Genomic DNA, 13,661 nt, shown 5'->3' on the forward strand with positions numbered 1-13,661 from the left:
GGGCGGGCCTTGGGGGGCGCGCGCGCACCCTTTCTCTAACGTGACTGGGCCCCTCGACGGTGATCGACGGATGCGCTCTCCCGTGACAGTGCAGCAATCGCGGCAAGGGGGCGGGGCGGTCGGTGGCTCCTTCGCCGCGGCCCTGAGGGCGAAGAGAAGTTTCTTCGGCGCGGCCATGAACGGCGCTTTCTGCCGCCTGCCCGCGGCTCTGCGGCGGTTGGCGGCGCCGTGGCCGTTGCTTTCCGCCGCGCGGCCGCTGAGCCAAGCCGGGGATGGCGGCGGGTCCTCGAGCTCCGGGTCGCAGGGGGCGGCGGCCGAGGTGGAGAAGCTGGTGCGCGCCCACCCGGTGGTGGTCTTCATGAAGGGCACGCCGGCCCAGCCCCAGTGCGGCTTCAGCAACGCCGTCGTCCAGATCCTGCGCCTCCACGGCGTCAGCGACTACCGCGCCTACGACGTCCTCCAGGACCACGACCTGCGCCAAGGTCAGCCCGGCCTGCCCTGCCCTGCCCCGGCCCGGCCTGTCTTGGCCTCCGCCTCGGGGGGAGGGAGGCTCCGGCGCCAGGCCAAGGCCTCAGCCTCGCCTTTGGGGCGGCCCCTGGGCATGGGGCGAGGGGATCGTGCAGCGGGGCGGTGAGAGCGCCCTGCGAGGGTCGCGGAGGGCCCGGTTCAGAGGAACAAGAAGAGTTGACATAGGGATACGTTAAATAAATTTATCAAGGCATACTTCGCTATTCCCCCCCCCCCATTAATTTGATTTTACAGTATTTAAATATAATTTTAAGACACAAAAGGTACGCGCTATAACATTTAAGGGGATAATTTCTAGACACGTCACGTATGCCCCGTAACAGTCGAGAAGATAATTTTTAGACGCATTGGTTATGTGCTGTAACATTCAAGAAGAAGAGTTGTTTTTATACCCTGGTTTTCACTACCTAAAGTACCCTCAATGTGGCCTACTATCACCTTCCCTTTTCCCCCCTTTCCCACAACAAATAGCCTGTCAGATAGGTGGGGCTTCTGAAAGAAACAGCTTAAAATGCCTGTGACTAGCTCAAGGTCACCCAGCTAGCTGCATGTGGATGAGCGGGGAATCAAACCTGGCTCAGAAAATTAGAGGCCTAAGCTCTTAACCACAACACCATGCTGGCTCTCACCAAGATCCCCACTCTGTACTTGTAACTTGTTATATGTGGGTATGACTTTTAAGACCTGTTAAGCTTCCAATTGCTGAGCATAGGCTAGTGTTAGGCCTAGAAAAATCGATTTTCTGCTATGAAGCAAGACATACAGAAAATTATATACTGTACCCTTATTTCTATATATATTGTAGATACTTGAAATGGCCATATTCTAGTAATATTGGGCATCATTGTAAATTGTTTGGTGTCTTCATCAGTTTGTGCTTAATATTAAACATGGTTTGTGATTGTCTCGTGTTGTTTATTTTTGGCACCTTTACCAAAACTTTGTTTAATTTATTCAGATCCCCATTCTGCCATTGTTATTGTTGTTATGTGCGAAGTCATGTCCGACCCATCGCGACCCCATGGACAATGATCCTCCAGGCCATAGAGCTTGATAAATGTTTATATTTGTTAAACATTTATTGGGTGATATGAACGTATATGGTCATGTTAACGTATTCCCCCCCCCCCCAAATGCCCAGTGATAGTCCTGAAAGGGTTCAAAAGAAGAAAAGTTGGTTCTTATATGCCGCTTTTCTCTACTCAAAGGAGTCTCAAAGTGGCTTACATTCACCTTCCCTTTCTTCGCCCCACAACAGGGCGAGGCTGAGAAAGCCCTGATATTAATGCTCTGGGATGGGGTGCCAGGTGGGTGTGCATATAACTATGCTTCCCAACCATATTTTGCTTGAACATGCCACTTCTGGGGCTTCTCAAAGCCTGAAGAATGTTTCAGGGGTTTCTTGAATGGAAAATAGTTGAGAAAGGCTAGAATAGATGAATTAGTTCACTCTATCAAGCAGTGTCATGTGGCCACGAGCTGTGAGCATTAGATTTGGGGTTACCAAATGAATGTTTCACTCAGAATGGTGAGATTGTAGAATTAGCAGTCACAGGGTACAGCCATGACCATATTCTTTGGCTTTAAAGAAGATTACTTTATACATGGAGGACAGGTCCATCAATGGCTGTTTGTCATGTTTTTCAAAAGCATTACTTTTCTTTGAATACTGTGAGGGGGGAAATCAATGACAGAAGGAACTTTTTGGCTCCTGTTTACTGCCTCTAAGAGCCTCTTGTGGCGCAGAGTGTTAAGGCAGCCGTCTGAAAGCTTTGCCCATGAGGTTGGGAGTTCAATCCCAGCAGCCGGCTCAAGGTTGACTCAGCCTTCCATCCTTCCGAGGTCGGTAAAATGAGTACCCAGCTTGCTGGGGGGTAAACGGTAATGACTGGGGAAGGCACTGGCAAACCACCCTGTATTGAGTCTGCCATGAAAACGCTAGAGGGCGTCACCCCAAGGGTCAGACATGACTCAGTGCTTGCACAGGGGATACCTTTACCTTTACCTTACTGCCTCTGGCTAGCTACTGCATGATGCAGGATTTTGGACTGGATTAGTCATTGTTGTAGTACAGCATGGAGGTCCTTATAGTTCTACAAGTTTGTTTTAAATTTTGGAAATATATACTCAGTTTCCTTTCCGAATGCCCACCCTAAGCAGCTTACAGCTTATCCTGGCAACAACCCTGTTAGGTAATTTAGCCAGAGTGAGAAAGCCTAAGATAATTCAGTGAGCTTTCATTGCAGACTGGGGATTCAAAACTGGTTCTTCCAGAATCTAGTCTGATAGTCTAACCCAGGGGTTCCTGACCTTTTAGAGCCTGTGGGCAGCTTTGAAAATCAGAGACTGGGGGTCGGCGCATCTACAAAATGGCTGCTGTAGGAGGTGAAGCCACAGACACATATGCATGTATAGAGGAAGTCTCAAGTGCAGTGAAGAGGGGTAATTTTTAAAAATACCCTGGGAAACAGAAGGGAGTGGGAGAATAAGACAAATATTGTGGTAGCAACTGTGGCTAAAATGACAGCACTTAAAGCTGTTCAGCCAATCATATCTCCACTGGCCAGCTTCTCTCTGTTGGGAAGAACCCTATCTGGCCTTACCCTCTTTTTATAAAACACTTGAGGGACACCCAGAAAGGGGTCAGTGAGTGCTATACCACCTCTGGGCACCTCATTGGGGACCCCTGGTTTAACCAAAACACTATAATTCCTTTTATTTGGGTTGACTAAATGTAAAAGAGAACAGGACTATTGTGTTTACCTATTTATTATAAGCAGAAGAATTTTAATATGGAGAGCATATCTTGTAGGGGAAAGAAATGCTGCAGTCTGTTGAAGCTAATTCTGTGATGTAATAGAGGCCAAAATCCTATTTGGATTTACCTGAAAATAAGTGTTAGAAACTTGCCTTTGATTAAATTTAAATGGGATTAGGTTGTATCCAAACAAACCTTTTGCAGTTGGCACCTTTCCCCTATTCCTGCACCTTTACAAAAACTTAAAGAGGACTTCAAAAATAACATAGTAGGAATGCTCCTGATGACTCTGCTTGATTTAGGGAACAACTCATGCTATCTGAACCACCAGTCAAATAAGCTGAGGTGGTATGCTGCTTAGCATCCTGAGTCCATATTAGCATCCTGAGGGGTGGAGAGGATTAGATTAGTTTTTTATCAACAGGGGTTTGGGATTGTATTTTTACTTCGTTTTGTTTTTGTTTTGTTTTGTTTGGTGGGTTTTATTATTTTATTGTAAGCTGCCATGAGCCGGTAAGGTCCAGCAGTGGTGATCAACAAATATACAGTTATTAATAGGTTAATGCCAATGCGGTTTTTGCAGTACCAAACTAAATCATAACCTATCTTTTACATGAGTGTTTACTGAGTTGAACAGGGTGGTGTTTAAAGTGAGGGTGCCATGAAGATCGCAGCAACTGCATTCCGTGGCCACCATACCACGTGTCCCGCTTTCAAGAAACAGCAGCAGCTTTCAGAATTTCTGCCTTGCTCATGAACATATTGGGAACGGATATTGAGCAATAATCCATGTTACCTAGAGATCCTTAAGAGCAGAGTTTCACATTGTGTTAATGCTGTAATCCTATTTGCATTTATGTGGGAGCGACTGCCTTTCATATTATTGGTCCTAAGCTTGGATTATATTCAATTCTACAAGCATTTTTGGTCATTTCAGGCATCTCTAATTGCAAGTATGACATCCATGTCCATGTGTGAGACTTAGTATTCTGTAAAGCTGATTAAAAAATCCATACTGGCTAAGAACATTCTGACACTTTCACATTGTGATCTTGCTTACCTCAAGGCAATGGATTTACACTTTTATACATATGCATATGCTTTCCCAGCCCTGACCTAGATAGGCTAGCCCAGGGGTAGTCAACCTATGGTCCTCCAGATGTTCATGGACTACAATTCCCATGAGCCCCTGACAGCAAATGCTGGCAGGGGCTCATGGAAACTGTAGTCCATGGACATCTGGAGGACCATAGGTTGACTATCCCTGGGCTAGGCTAACCTGATCTTGTGAGATCTCAGAAGCTAAGCAGAGTCAGCCCTGGCTAGTATTTGGGTGGAAGGCTGGAGTTGTGATGAGGAGGCAGGCAATGGTTAACTACCTCTGAGCATTTCTTTCCTTGAAAACCATACTTGGTCCCCCATAAATCAGCTGTGACTTGCTGGCAGTTTCCCCCACGGCCCACCCAGAGTTAGTCTTCACTTCCTTTTACATGCACCTGTACATACATAGTGTGTTTGTGTACAAATAGCCTGCTTTGGGATTTGAGTGACATCACAGAGGACATTAAATTTCCATGTGTTATAATGGTAAGCGAGAGGTCTCTGTGTTGTGTTGCATTAAAATACAGAATTAGCACAGTAACCAAGAAGGTATTGTGATTGATGCAGATAGCCTTAGAGCAAGGCACACAGCATTTGGGCATTCACTGATGACACGTAAATATGCTTGAAAATTAGATGTCCACATACTCCTGTATTAGTTTGTTCATTTAAACAATTTATATCCTTCCTTCCCCTTTAAAAAAGTACCAGGCATTTTAAAAAAATGCCTCAACCAGCTTCTAAATTCAAACATCCCATTTTCCATCCACATCCAAACAAAATACAGAAAGTACAGATACATATAATTACAAGCCCATCAAATTGCCCTGAACCTTGATGAATAAGATCGTTTAACTATCTTGTTAGAGAGTATAGTTACTTCATAATTGAGATAAATGCCTGTAGCAATATGCAGTTTGGACCACAACAGGGAAACTCCTTTCTCTGGTAGAAACTTGTTTCCCGTTTGAGGAGTTTATCCATAGCAAATCTCCTGAAGATTATCTGAATGTGGCTTCAAGTGGGAGTAGCAGTCCTTCAAATACCTGGTCCCATACTTATTACGGCTTTTTTTTTGAGGCGGGGAGGGGTTAAAAGCAGCTATTTCTGTCTGAAAACAAACTGAAAGGCAGCAAAGATTTATAGCATATTAATGGCCTTGGGTGAAAGAGAATATCTCGTCTCCCATTTTCAAAACACTGATATCTTTTTCTTTGCCTAAATTTTGTAATGGCTTCAGAATTTCCAGACATTTCTAGCAATAACAAGAATATATGGCTGTTAAAATACAAAACACTCAAGGCCGGGAGGGAAAATTGTCAAATTTTGTCGTAAATCCTCGCTCCCAATTTCCAGACCTACATGCTGAACTGAAGGGGGAAAGTTTATATTTTATGGTTCGCCATCTTGTTTAGTGTGATCTTTTATATTGTTTTTAAGGGTATTGTTGGGGATTTTATTGCATTGTATTCATTTTTGTAAACCGCTGTGAGACATTCGTGAGCAGCGGTATATGAATATAATTATAAATAAATAAAAAATAAAGCATACAGAGATACATGCTTACTTTCAGACTACAATTTCAGTGGTACTTTTTACATGCAATGGGTAGAAGAGAATAGCTAGTCCTGTTTAACTATGTGTTATGGATACACCATTAATAATTCTCATTTGGAGAATTTTGCAAGGAAGAAAGCTAGTAGACTCAAACATGTTCTTCATTTTTCACAGTCTCATCTCATAAAGACACTTCTGGGACCCATGGCAGAACTTCCATTTCATGCACTGAAAATCCCTGCCTTCAGCCACGGTAGAAAGATTCAATGGCATTCACATTAGCCCTTTCAGGAGCTTGTCAATACCAAAGCAATACCACTTAACCTTGAGTCAGCTGTGCCAAACCTTCAGAATTATGTCCTTGTAACTTAGATGTGAGGCTGCAACATGCGTCAGAAACTTTACTGCTGTACCCGCTCCCTAATCTCCAAGGTCTGTTACGAGAAGATAAAGAATTTGGGAGGAATCTCATTCGCCAAATAAGCCTAGGAAATGCATTAAAACATAGTAACATAATATCTTTGAGTTTGAAGGTCGAGAAATATAAAATTTTGCTAAAAACTGTTCGTTCTGTGCTTTTAAACTGTTTTGGCAAAGGAAGAGAGATGGAATTTGAGTCCATATCCTTTGTTGCCACCTGTTTAAGAATAAATGAACAGCAACGCAGTTGAAATAATATACTTCCTTATGTTGTTTTTTGTTAAATTCCATGAAATCTTATCTCTTCTAATTAGACCCTTACATAAAGGTAAAGGTATCCCCTGTGCAAGCACCGAGTCATGTCTGACCCTTGGGGTGACGCCCTCTAGCATTTTCATGGTAGACTCAATATGGGGTGGTTTGCCAGTGCCTTCCCCAGTCTTTACCGTTTACCCCCCAGCAAGCTGGGTACTCATTTTACCGACCTCGGAAGGATGGAAGGCTGAGTCAACCTTGAGCCGGCTGCTGGGACTGAACTCCCAGCCTCATGGGCAAAGCTTTCAAACGGCTGTCTTACCACTCTGCGCCACAAGAGGCTCGCAAGAGACCCTTACATACTTGGCTCCAATCCTGGAATCTCACTCCTGCCAGCTCCTATAAAATAGTACCGTAGCAAGTCTGAGAAAGAGAACATGATTTCAGATGCCCTCAAAGATTAGCTTTGGGCAGATTCACAGTCATCATCATCAACAAGGCAACCCATTCCTGTCATGAAGTCTGTATCCCAGGAAGGCTTGCAAGTTACCTATAGTAAAGCCAGGATATATTAATATTGCCTGGCAGCCAGGTAAGAGGCATTCCATGGTATTTTGCCATTGCCTGCCTCTGCAACACAAGGTCTCCCATCCAAATACTAGCCCGGGTTGACCCTGCTTAGCTTCGGAGATCTGACAAGATTGGGTTTGCGTGAGCCATCCAGGTCAGGGTTATCAGTGCTCTAACCACCATACAACAAGCCTTAATCTCTTGCTCATATACAGTACTGTTCATATAAAGGTCAATATAATTGTTTTGCTTTACAGAAGTGAAAAAGTCTGGAAGAAAGCCTAAGCTGGCATGCTCAGAAGTAATCGCAATTTTATTTAAGGGGGTTTGCTCCTGGGAAAGCCTTCTTTGGATTGCAGCCTTTTGGCAGTGATGGAAGGAAGGTGCCGTACAAAACTGAATCATCTATTTATCTTGTACAGGTCAACTCGTTTCCCACTGCCCGCCTGAAGTTTTTTGACACATTAGCATATGTTGTGTAACGTGTTTGGCAACATTTGGCTTAACCTGCCTTTGTTTTCTGATCCAGGAATCAAAAACTATTCCAACTGGCCTACTATCCCTCAAGTCTTTCTCAATGGCGAATTTGTGGGAGGCTGCGACATACTTCTCCAGATGCATCAGAGCGGAGATCTAGTGGAAGAGCTGAAGAAACTGGGGATACGCTCTGCACTATTGGATTCAGAGAAAGACCAAGGCAAAAAATAAGCTTGCCGGAGTGACTTTAACAAAGACAACTTTTGATAACTTGTTACCAGAAAAGCCTTACATAATGTAGCTCAAAAAGGCGACTTTTTGAACTGATAATGAGGTTTATCACCATACACTATGTCTTTATCAGTTGATTGTGAAGATGTTCTGCCATGAAAAAATTTAAGTATAACCACTGCACTGTAACTCAGATGTCTTGAGTCAAGCGGTATAAGTAGCCGACTTCTGTTTTGTACTTCTCTGTGCATTTGACTTGAGTCAGGAATCAACCACAGAAACTACTCCCCACCCCAGTCCCGGATCATCTTTGCGTTTTGCAAATTGTGTTTTATGTACAATCCAGGCAGACAGTATTTGGATTTCTACTAGATCTCAATCAGATATGAAGTCAATAATAATGGCTTTAGTTCCTATTGAGCGCTTAAGGTCCCGCTCCATTTATATTTATGGAACGTAATTCTATTTAATGCACATGGAGAGTGGAATAAATACATAAGGCTGATTTCGCATATTGAAAACAAACACGACAACTTTTTTTTCTTCTTCTAAATTTGTCATTGCGTTTTGGAGAACACTTGGATTAAAAATTAGAACGTCATTTATTTCTACCTCTGACAGAAATGTGACCGCCTCAATTAATACACATTAACCGTCACCATGTGAACTTCTAAAACTTGCAATCTGGTGGCTCCAAAGAGGACACGTGGGGATGGGTTTTAGAAGCACAAAGGCAGTTTCTCGCCGTGGTGGCTCATTTTAAAATATGTGCACAGGCCACTTGGGATCCTGCTCTTGTTCCGGGGTGTTTAACCTTCAGAAATATTTGTCTCAAAGCTACACATGGATGAGTGTTTTCAAGATCAGCAGTGTTTCCTATTTCATCAGATAATGTCTGCATATATAGAAACAAAAAGTCTTTCATGTGAGAAGTAAAATGGAGGCAGGATAATTGCTGGGAGCGCCTTTGAAAATGCACACCTAGCTGGTTCCTTTATGTTTCTAATTTTAAGATGAAAAATATTTTATGTTCAGATATATTCACTGTGCTGTGCAGTTTTGGTCATAGCCCAACAAAACTAAGTTGTTCATACTGTTTTAATATTGGGACAGTGTACACTATTAGATATAAGCAAATTGTAGCTGCAAACCTATGTTTACTCTGTGATTATAGCTATTTTCCTTTCAAGATAAAGGGCATTTATGAAGAATCTCAAGGATCCTGTGTCTTTAATGACTTGAAATGCTATTTAGTCTCGGTATAATGAAAGGCGTTGACAATAAGATATGGTGATGTCTGAAAATCTCAGGTCCTTCCACCTGGAAACTCCATGGAGGAACGGTGGCATTCTTCTTTCTTTTGAGCTCCCACTAAAGAAGACTAGCAGGAGGGCTATGAGTTCTGGGTGATTTTAAGGGGGTGCAAAAGAAATAGTGTAGTGGCCCATATAGAAATGTCCTTCCTAAAGTTTTCATTATTTAAAAACCTACAATAGTCCTGGTTGCACCAATATATGCTTGGAAATATATGAGCAGTGCCGGCTGACATCTCAGAAGGCAGCAGCTTAAACATAGGTTTAGTGCACAGGGCTTTAGTTTCTTTGCCTCTTATGTGACTAGTGAAACTGGAATAGGCTGGGCAAAAAAAGTGAAATGATGTGAATTTGCTTGACCCTCATAGTTTTTACAGGTGGTAGAGCTTGGTTTTTCTTGGCACCGAATCTAGATTGCACGGATGAAGAATTCCAACCATTTACACTCTGTGATTATAAGTTTTTTCCTTTCAAGATAAAGCATAGAGTGTGCCTTTAGCCCTGTCCAGTAGTGGCATTGCTAAAAATACAAAATGCAGATGTTTATGAATCATTCTATATAATTTATCCATGGCTTTTTAAGAAGCTGTGTCCTGACAAGCTGACTCCTGTGTTGCTTCTGTTCTTGTCCTAATGCTGGCTGAGCCACATTTTCAGTGCTCAGTCTCACACAGTGTTCATTTTATTTGTTATACTGATACTCCACTTTTCCTCTTAAATTGGCATATGTCTGTTCAGGGAAAGTCTCGTATCAGGGCACTGGCTAGCCTTACTTAGCTTCAGCCGCATTCTGTTGCTTCTTGCTGTATCACTGCAGCCTGTAAGCCACAATATACTTGTATGAGGGCCATATTAAAATAGCACTGAACATGCTGGTACTGCTTACTTAAACCCACTGGACCAGTGGTCCCCAGCCTTTTTATCACCGGGGACCACTCAACGCTTGACAATTTTACTGAGGCCTGGTGGGGGGGGGGGGTAGTTTACTCCTCTACTCTCAACCAATGCCCTAACGCTCTCTGATCGCTATGGTAATGTTTAAACGTCCCTTCAAAATAAGATACAGACACGCCACAACAATGAACATAAGGAACATTTTATTTTCATGGAAATTTTAACTCATGACAATGACAAATCAATGGGAACCCTGAGCTTGTTTTTCTGCAATCTGGGAGTGGGAGACAATGACGCCCAAAGTGTGTTGTAAAGGGCCGGGGGGGGGGGAGGGAGAAGGCATCCTTCGCGGCCCACCTCCAATTAGTCGAAGGACCACATGTGGTCTGCAGCCCACAGGTTGGGGATCGCTACCCTAGACTGATATCAGTGAAATAGATACTTGCATGAGGCTGTGTTTCAAGAACATGATGCCCATTTCGTTTCTTGCATTGGAAGAAAAGCAACTTTTGCGTATTAACATGTTTCTACAATCTTCAATAGGTGTTACTAAGTAAGAGTGCAGACCAGCACGTGACATATTTCAAGATACTGACTGTTTTTGTTAATACGTTTGAGTGTCATGAAGATGAATGGTGTGTGTGTATGTTTTTTTTGGGGGGGGTGATATTACCACCTTGTTGTAAGGTGGAAAACAAATGGCAGAACATTGACAGCATAACGTAATGTAAAAGGAGCAAAATTTCTAGAAGAAATAAAAGATAGGCAGTATGATTGACCAATTAAAGCATTACAATAATTGAACTAAACACTATTATTAATGTTATTAAAACCACACTAACATTTTTGAGAACGGGGTGTTTCTACGTTATTTGCACTTTTTGTTTTGCTTTGCAAGAAAGCACAGAAAACTGACTCTAGAATTTTTTTCCTATTGGTACATGGACACTTGCACATAGTAGACAATGCCCCCAAATTAGTGTTTACCCTTGACAGCTTTATTCATGTAAGCAGAAAAAGCACCTTGTTTCTAAAATAAGCATCCACGTTAATTCATTTTTTATACTGGGGTGTTTTGTTACTCCAGCTCAAAAATATATTGGGGTACAAAAATACTCTGGCATCAGTTTATTTTTTTTCTGGGAAATATTGGGAATTTCTGGGAAACATTTTTAAGGGCTCTGGAGAAACAACAGCCACTGGGGACACTGATGACCCCCTCTGGATAACCCATAGACTATCTCTGTGGTAAACTATGTAAAAAAGATAAAAGTCAAAAAAGGAAGATGGATGGATGGATATTTATGGATATTCACCTGTTTGCTCCAATTTGCAAGTGCAAACCTGCGCTTCAGACACAGGGATGAAGCTGTTCTGACTTGGTGTCCCCCGATACTTTACACAGCACCTACTAAATGGTTTTGGAAGGTGGGTGGAACCAGGTGGGTGGAACCATCTGATAAGCTGCTGGAGATCGAATCAGCTGCAGAGATGAAAATAATGTTTCTTCACCAGCAGTTGCTGCTGCGCTGGTTTCCTTCTCTCTGTCCCTTCTCTTTCCCAGAGTATTTTAAAAATTCACCCTTCTTCTCCCCCTGGGCCTCTGTTGTGTGGCTCCGCCTCCCACAGCAGCCATTTTGTGGCTGCTCTCACTGCCCTAGTGCCTGCAGGAACAGAAAGGTTGGAAAGCCCTGCTAGAGGCGGTCAAGCAAATGAGCACTGCAGGTGGATGGTGCCCTTTTTGAATATTCCCCGGCTTAAATGAACGCCCTGCAAATAAACCACAGGATTTACGAAAGAAACATTTGAGCCCGGCTGTGTTAACTTTTTGCTGCATTTTCAGAGACAGAAGAGTCGCATTCAGACGTGTAATTTCCCTGCAGTCTGAAGCAGATGGCCCAGCCTGGCCTGATCTTGTGAGATTCCGGGAGCTAAACAGGATCAGCCCTGGCTAGTATTTGAATGGGAGACTTCAGCGGCGTCTGTAGTTTTGCTGAGGACCAGGCTTGAGGCCTGCAATGTCGCTGACCAATGTGCTGCTAGATACCATCTGCTGGATCCAGTCAAGTTTGAACTGACCAATAGCAGGCACTGGCGGGAAGGTCTATTATGTGGCTTGTGTACATAAGTTGGAATTGGTTGTGGGTTTTTTGGCTCAGTTCAGTATTTCTTGTACCGTGCCGGGGTCCTGATAAAGAGCTCAATCACTACCGGTGTCCATTTTGACTGCTGAACCCACGGATTTCACAGCCTCCAAGAAATACCAGGGTTGCGATGTGGAAGCAGGCGATGGCAAGGCACCTCTTGAACATCTCTGGCCTTGAAAACCCTACGGGGTTGGCTGTAAGTTAGCTGGGCCTTGACGGCATATCCCACCTGTCCCCTTTACTATCTCTCTTGTTGACCAGACCCAAGCAAGCAAAGAGGAGACAGCAGCTAAGGTGGGAATTAGTCAGATACTGCCTAGTTCTGAAGGGCTCAGTGGATCCTTCCTCTCTTGGATTCTGCATTTTCAGTGTGTTGTAAAACCCAGAAGCCAAAGCATCTCCTTGTTGACCTTGGTGGGAGATGAAAGCCAGTCAGTTGAGGAAGACCTGTTTGATTGCCAACATATACCTATCATTTTTTTCTCTCTCTGTACGTTCATTTCTCTTCTTTGTGTAGCACTTAACACAGTCTCCTTATATAAACATCGCTGTTCGGCCTTAATTCATCTTGAAACTTCCCCCCTTGAAGAAAGGACCAGATCTATTTTTTTCCCCCTTTCAGACTGAAGCAAGGAGAACGGGATCCTTATACAAACCTCCGCAGAAGCCGCCAGAGGGCTCATTAAAATTGCAACAATTACCTCACGCTGATGAATGACTACAAGCCAAGGCTAATTGCCCGAAAGGAACCAGAGAGCGTGGGGATGCGTTTACGGCTGGCCTCTGCCTTTCCAGCAGCAATTGACAGTAACCAGCAGATGGTGCTGCTGATCCGGAAAAGAATACCTCAAGCCCCTGCGGGAGCTTAACTTTTCCCCTCATGGCGTACTGCACCTTGCCTTGGCCAAGTTTAATCTTGTTAGTAGGCGAAAGCAGTGTCAACTTTGCGTTGACGTTGAGGGGCACGCCACTTGCCGCGGTGCTGTAGCTACCTGACGAGTGACGTGGAAGTGGATTTAATTAGCTTCGGATCGTTCCATTATTTTTGGCACGCAATGCGACAGTTATGAGAAAAGCACATGGAGAGGAGGCAACGCAGTGACTGACGGGCCTGCTCATTTCCCCAGAGAGCGGCATCAGTTTGACGTGCAGCCCCAGCGGATGCATCTTGTTATGGGAACGTTAGGTGCTGGTGCTGGTGGGGGAACATGGGGGGGAGCAGCGAGGTGGTAGCCAGGGGGCTCTCAAAAAAGCTTTGGGGAATAATGAAAGGGGAGCAAATTGTCCGGTGTTTACTAATTTGGGATTCCGGTGGTTCCCATTTCAATGTTCTTTCTGAGGTACCGGTTAAAGCCACGCCTGGTATAGTGTAATCAGTTTCTTGTTAGGTGCGAAGTCGTGTCCAACCCA

At 43.8% G+C, this 13,661-nt stretch overlaps 1 protein-coding gene across 1 annotated transcript; it reads left to right on the plus strand.

The window, feature by feature from the left end:
• Nucleotides 1–55: 55 nt before the first annotated feature.
• On the plus strand, nucleotides 56–9,108 carry GLRX5 (glutaredoxin 5). Its single transcript, XM_077323604.1, has 2 exons — nucleotides 56–482; nucleotides 7,719–9,108. Exons 1-2 carry the CDS (start codon nucleotides 71–73, stop codon nucleotides 7,895–7,897), a joined length of 591 nt encoding a protein of 196 aa, XP_077179719.1. The 5' UTR covers nucleotides 56–70; the 3' UTR covers nucleotides 7,898–9,108.
• The last annotated feature ends 4,553 nt before the right edge of the window (nucleotides 9,109–13,661 follow it).

Source organism: Paroedura picta, chromosome 2, assembly GCF_049243985.1.
Source record: "Paroedura picta isolate Pp20150507F chromosome 2, Ppicta_v3.0, whole genome shotgun sequence".
Classification (NCBI taxonomy): Eukaryota; Metazoa; Chordata; class Lepidosauria; order Squamata; family Gekkonidae; genus Paroedura; species Paroedura picta.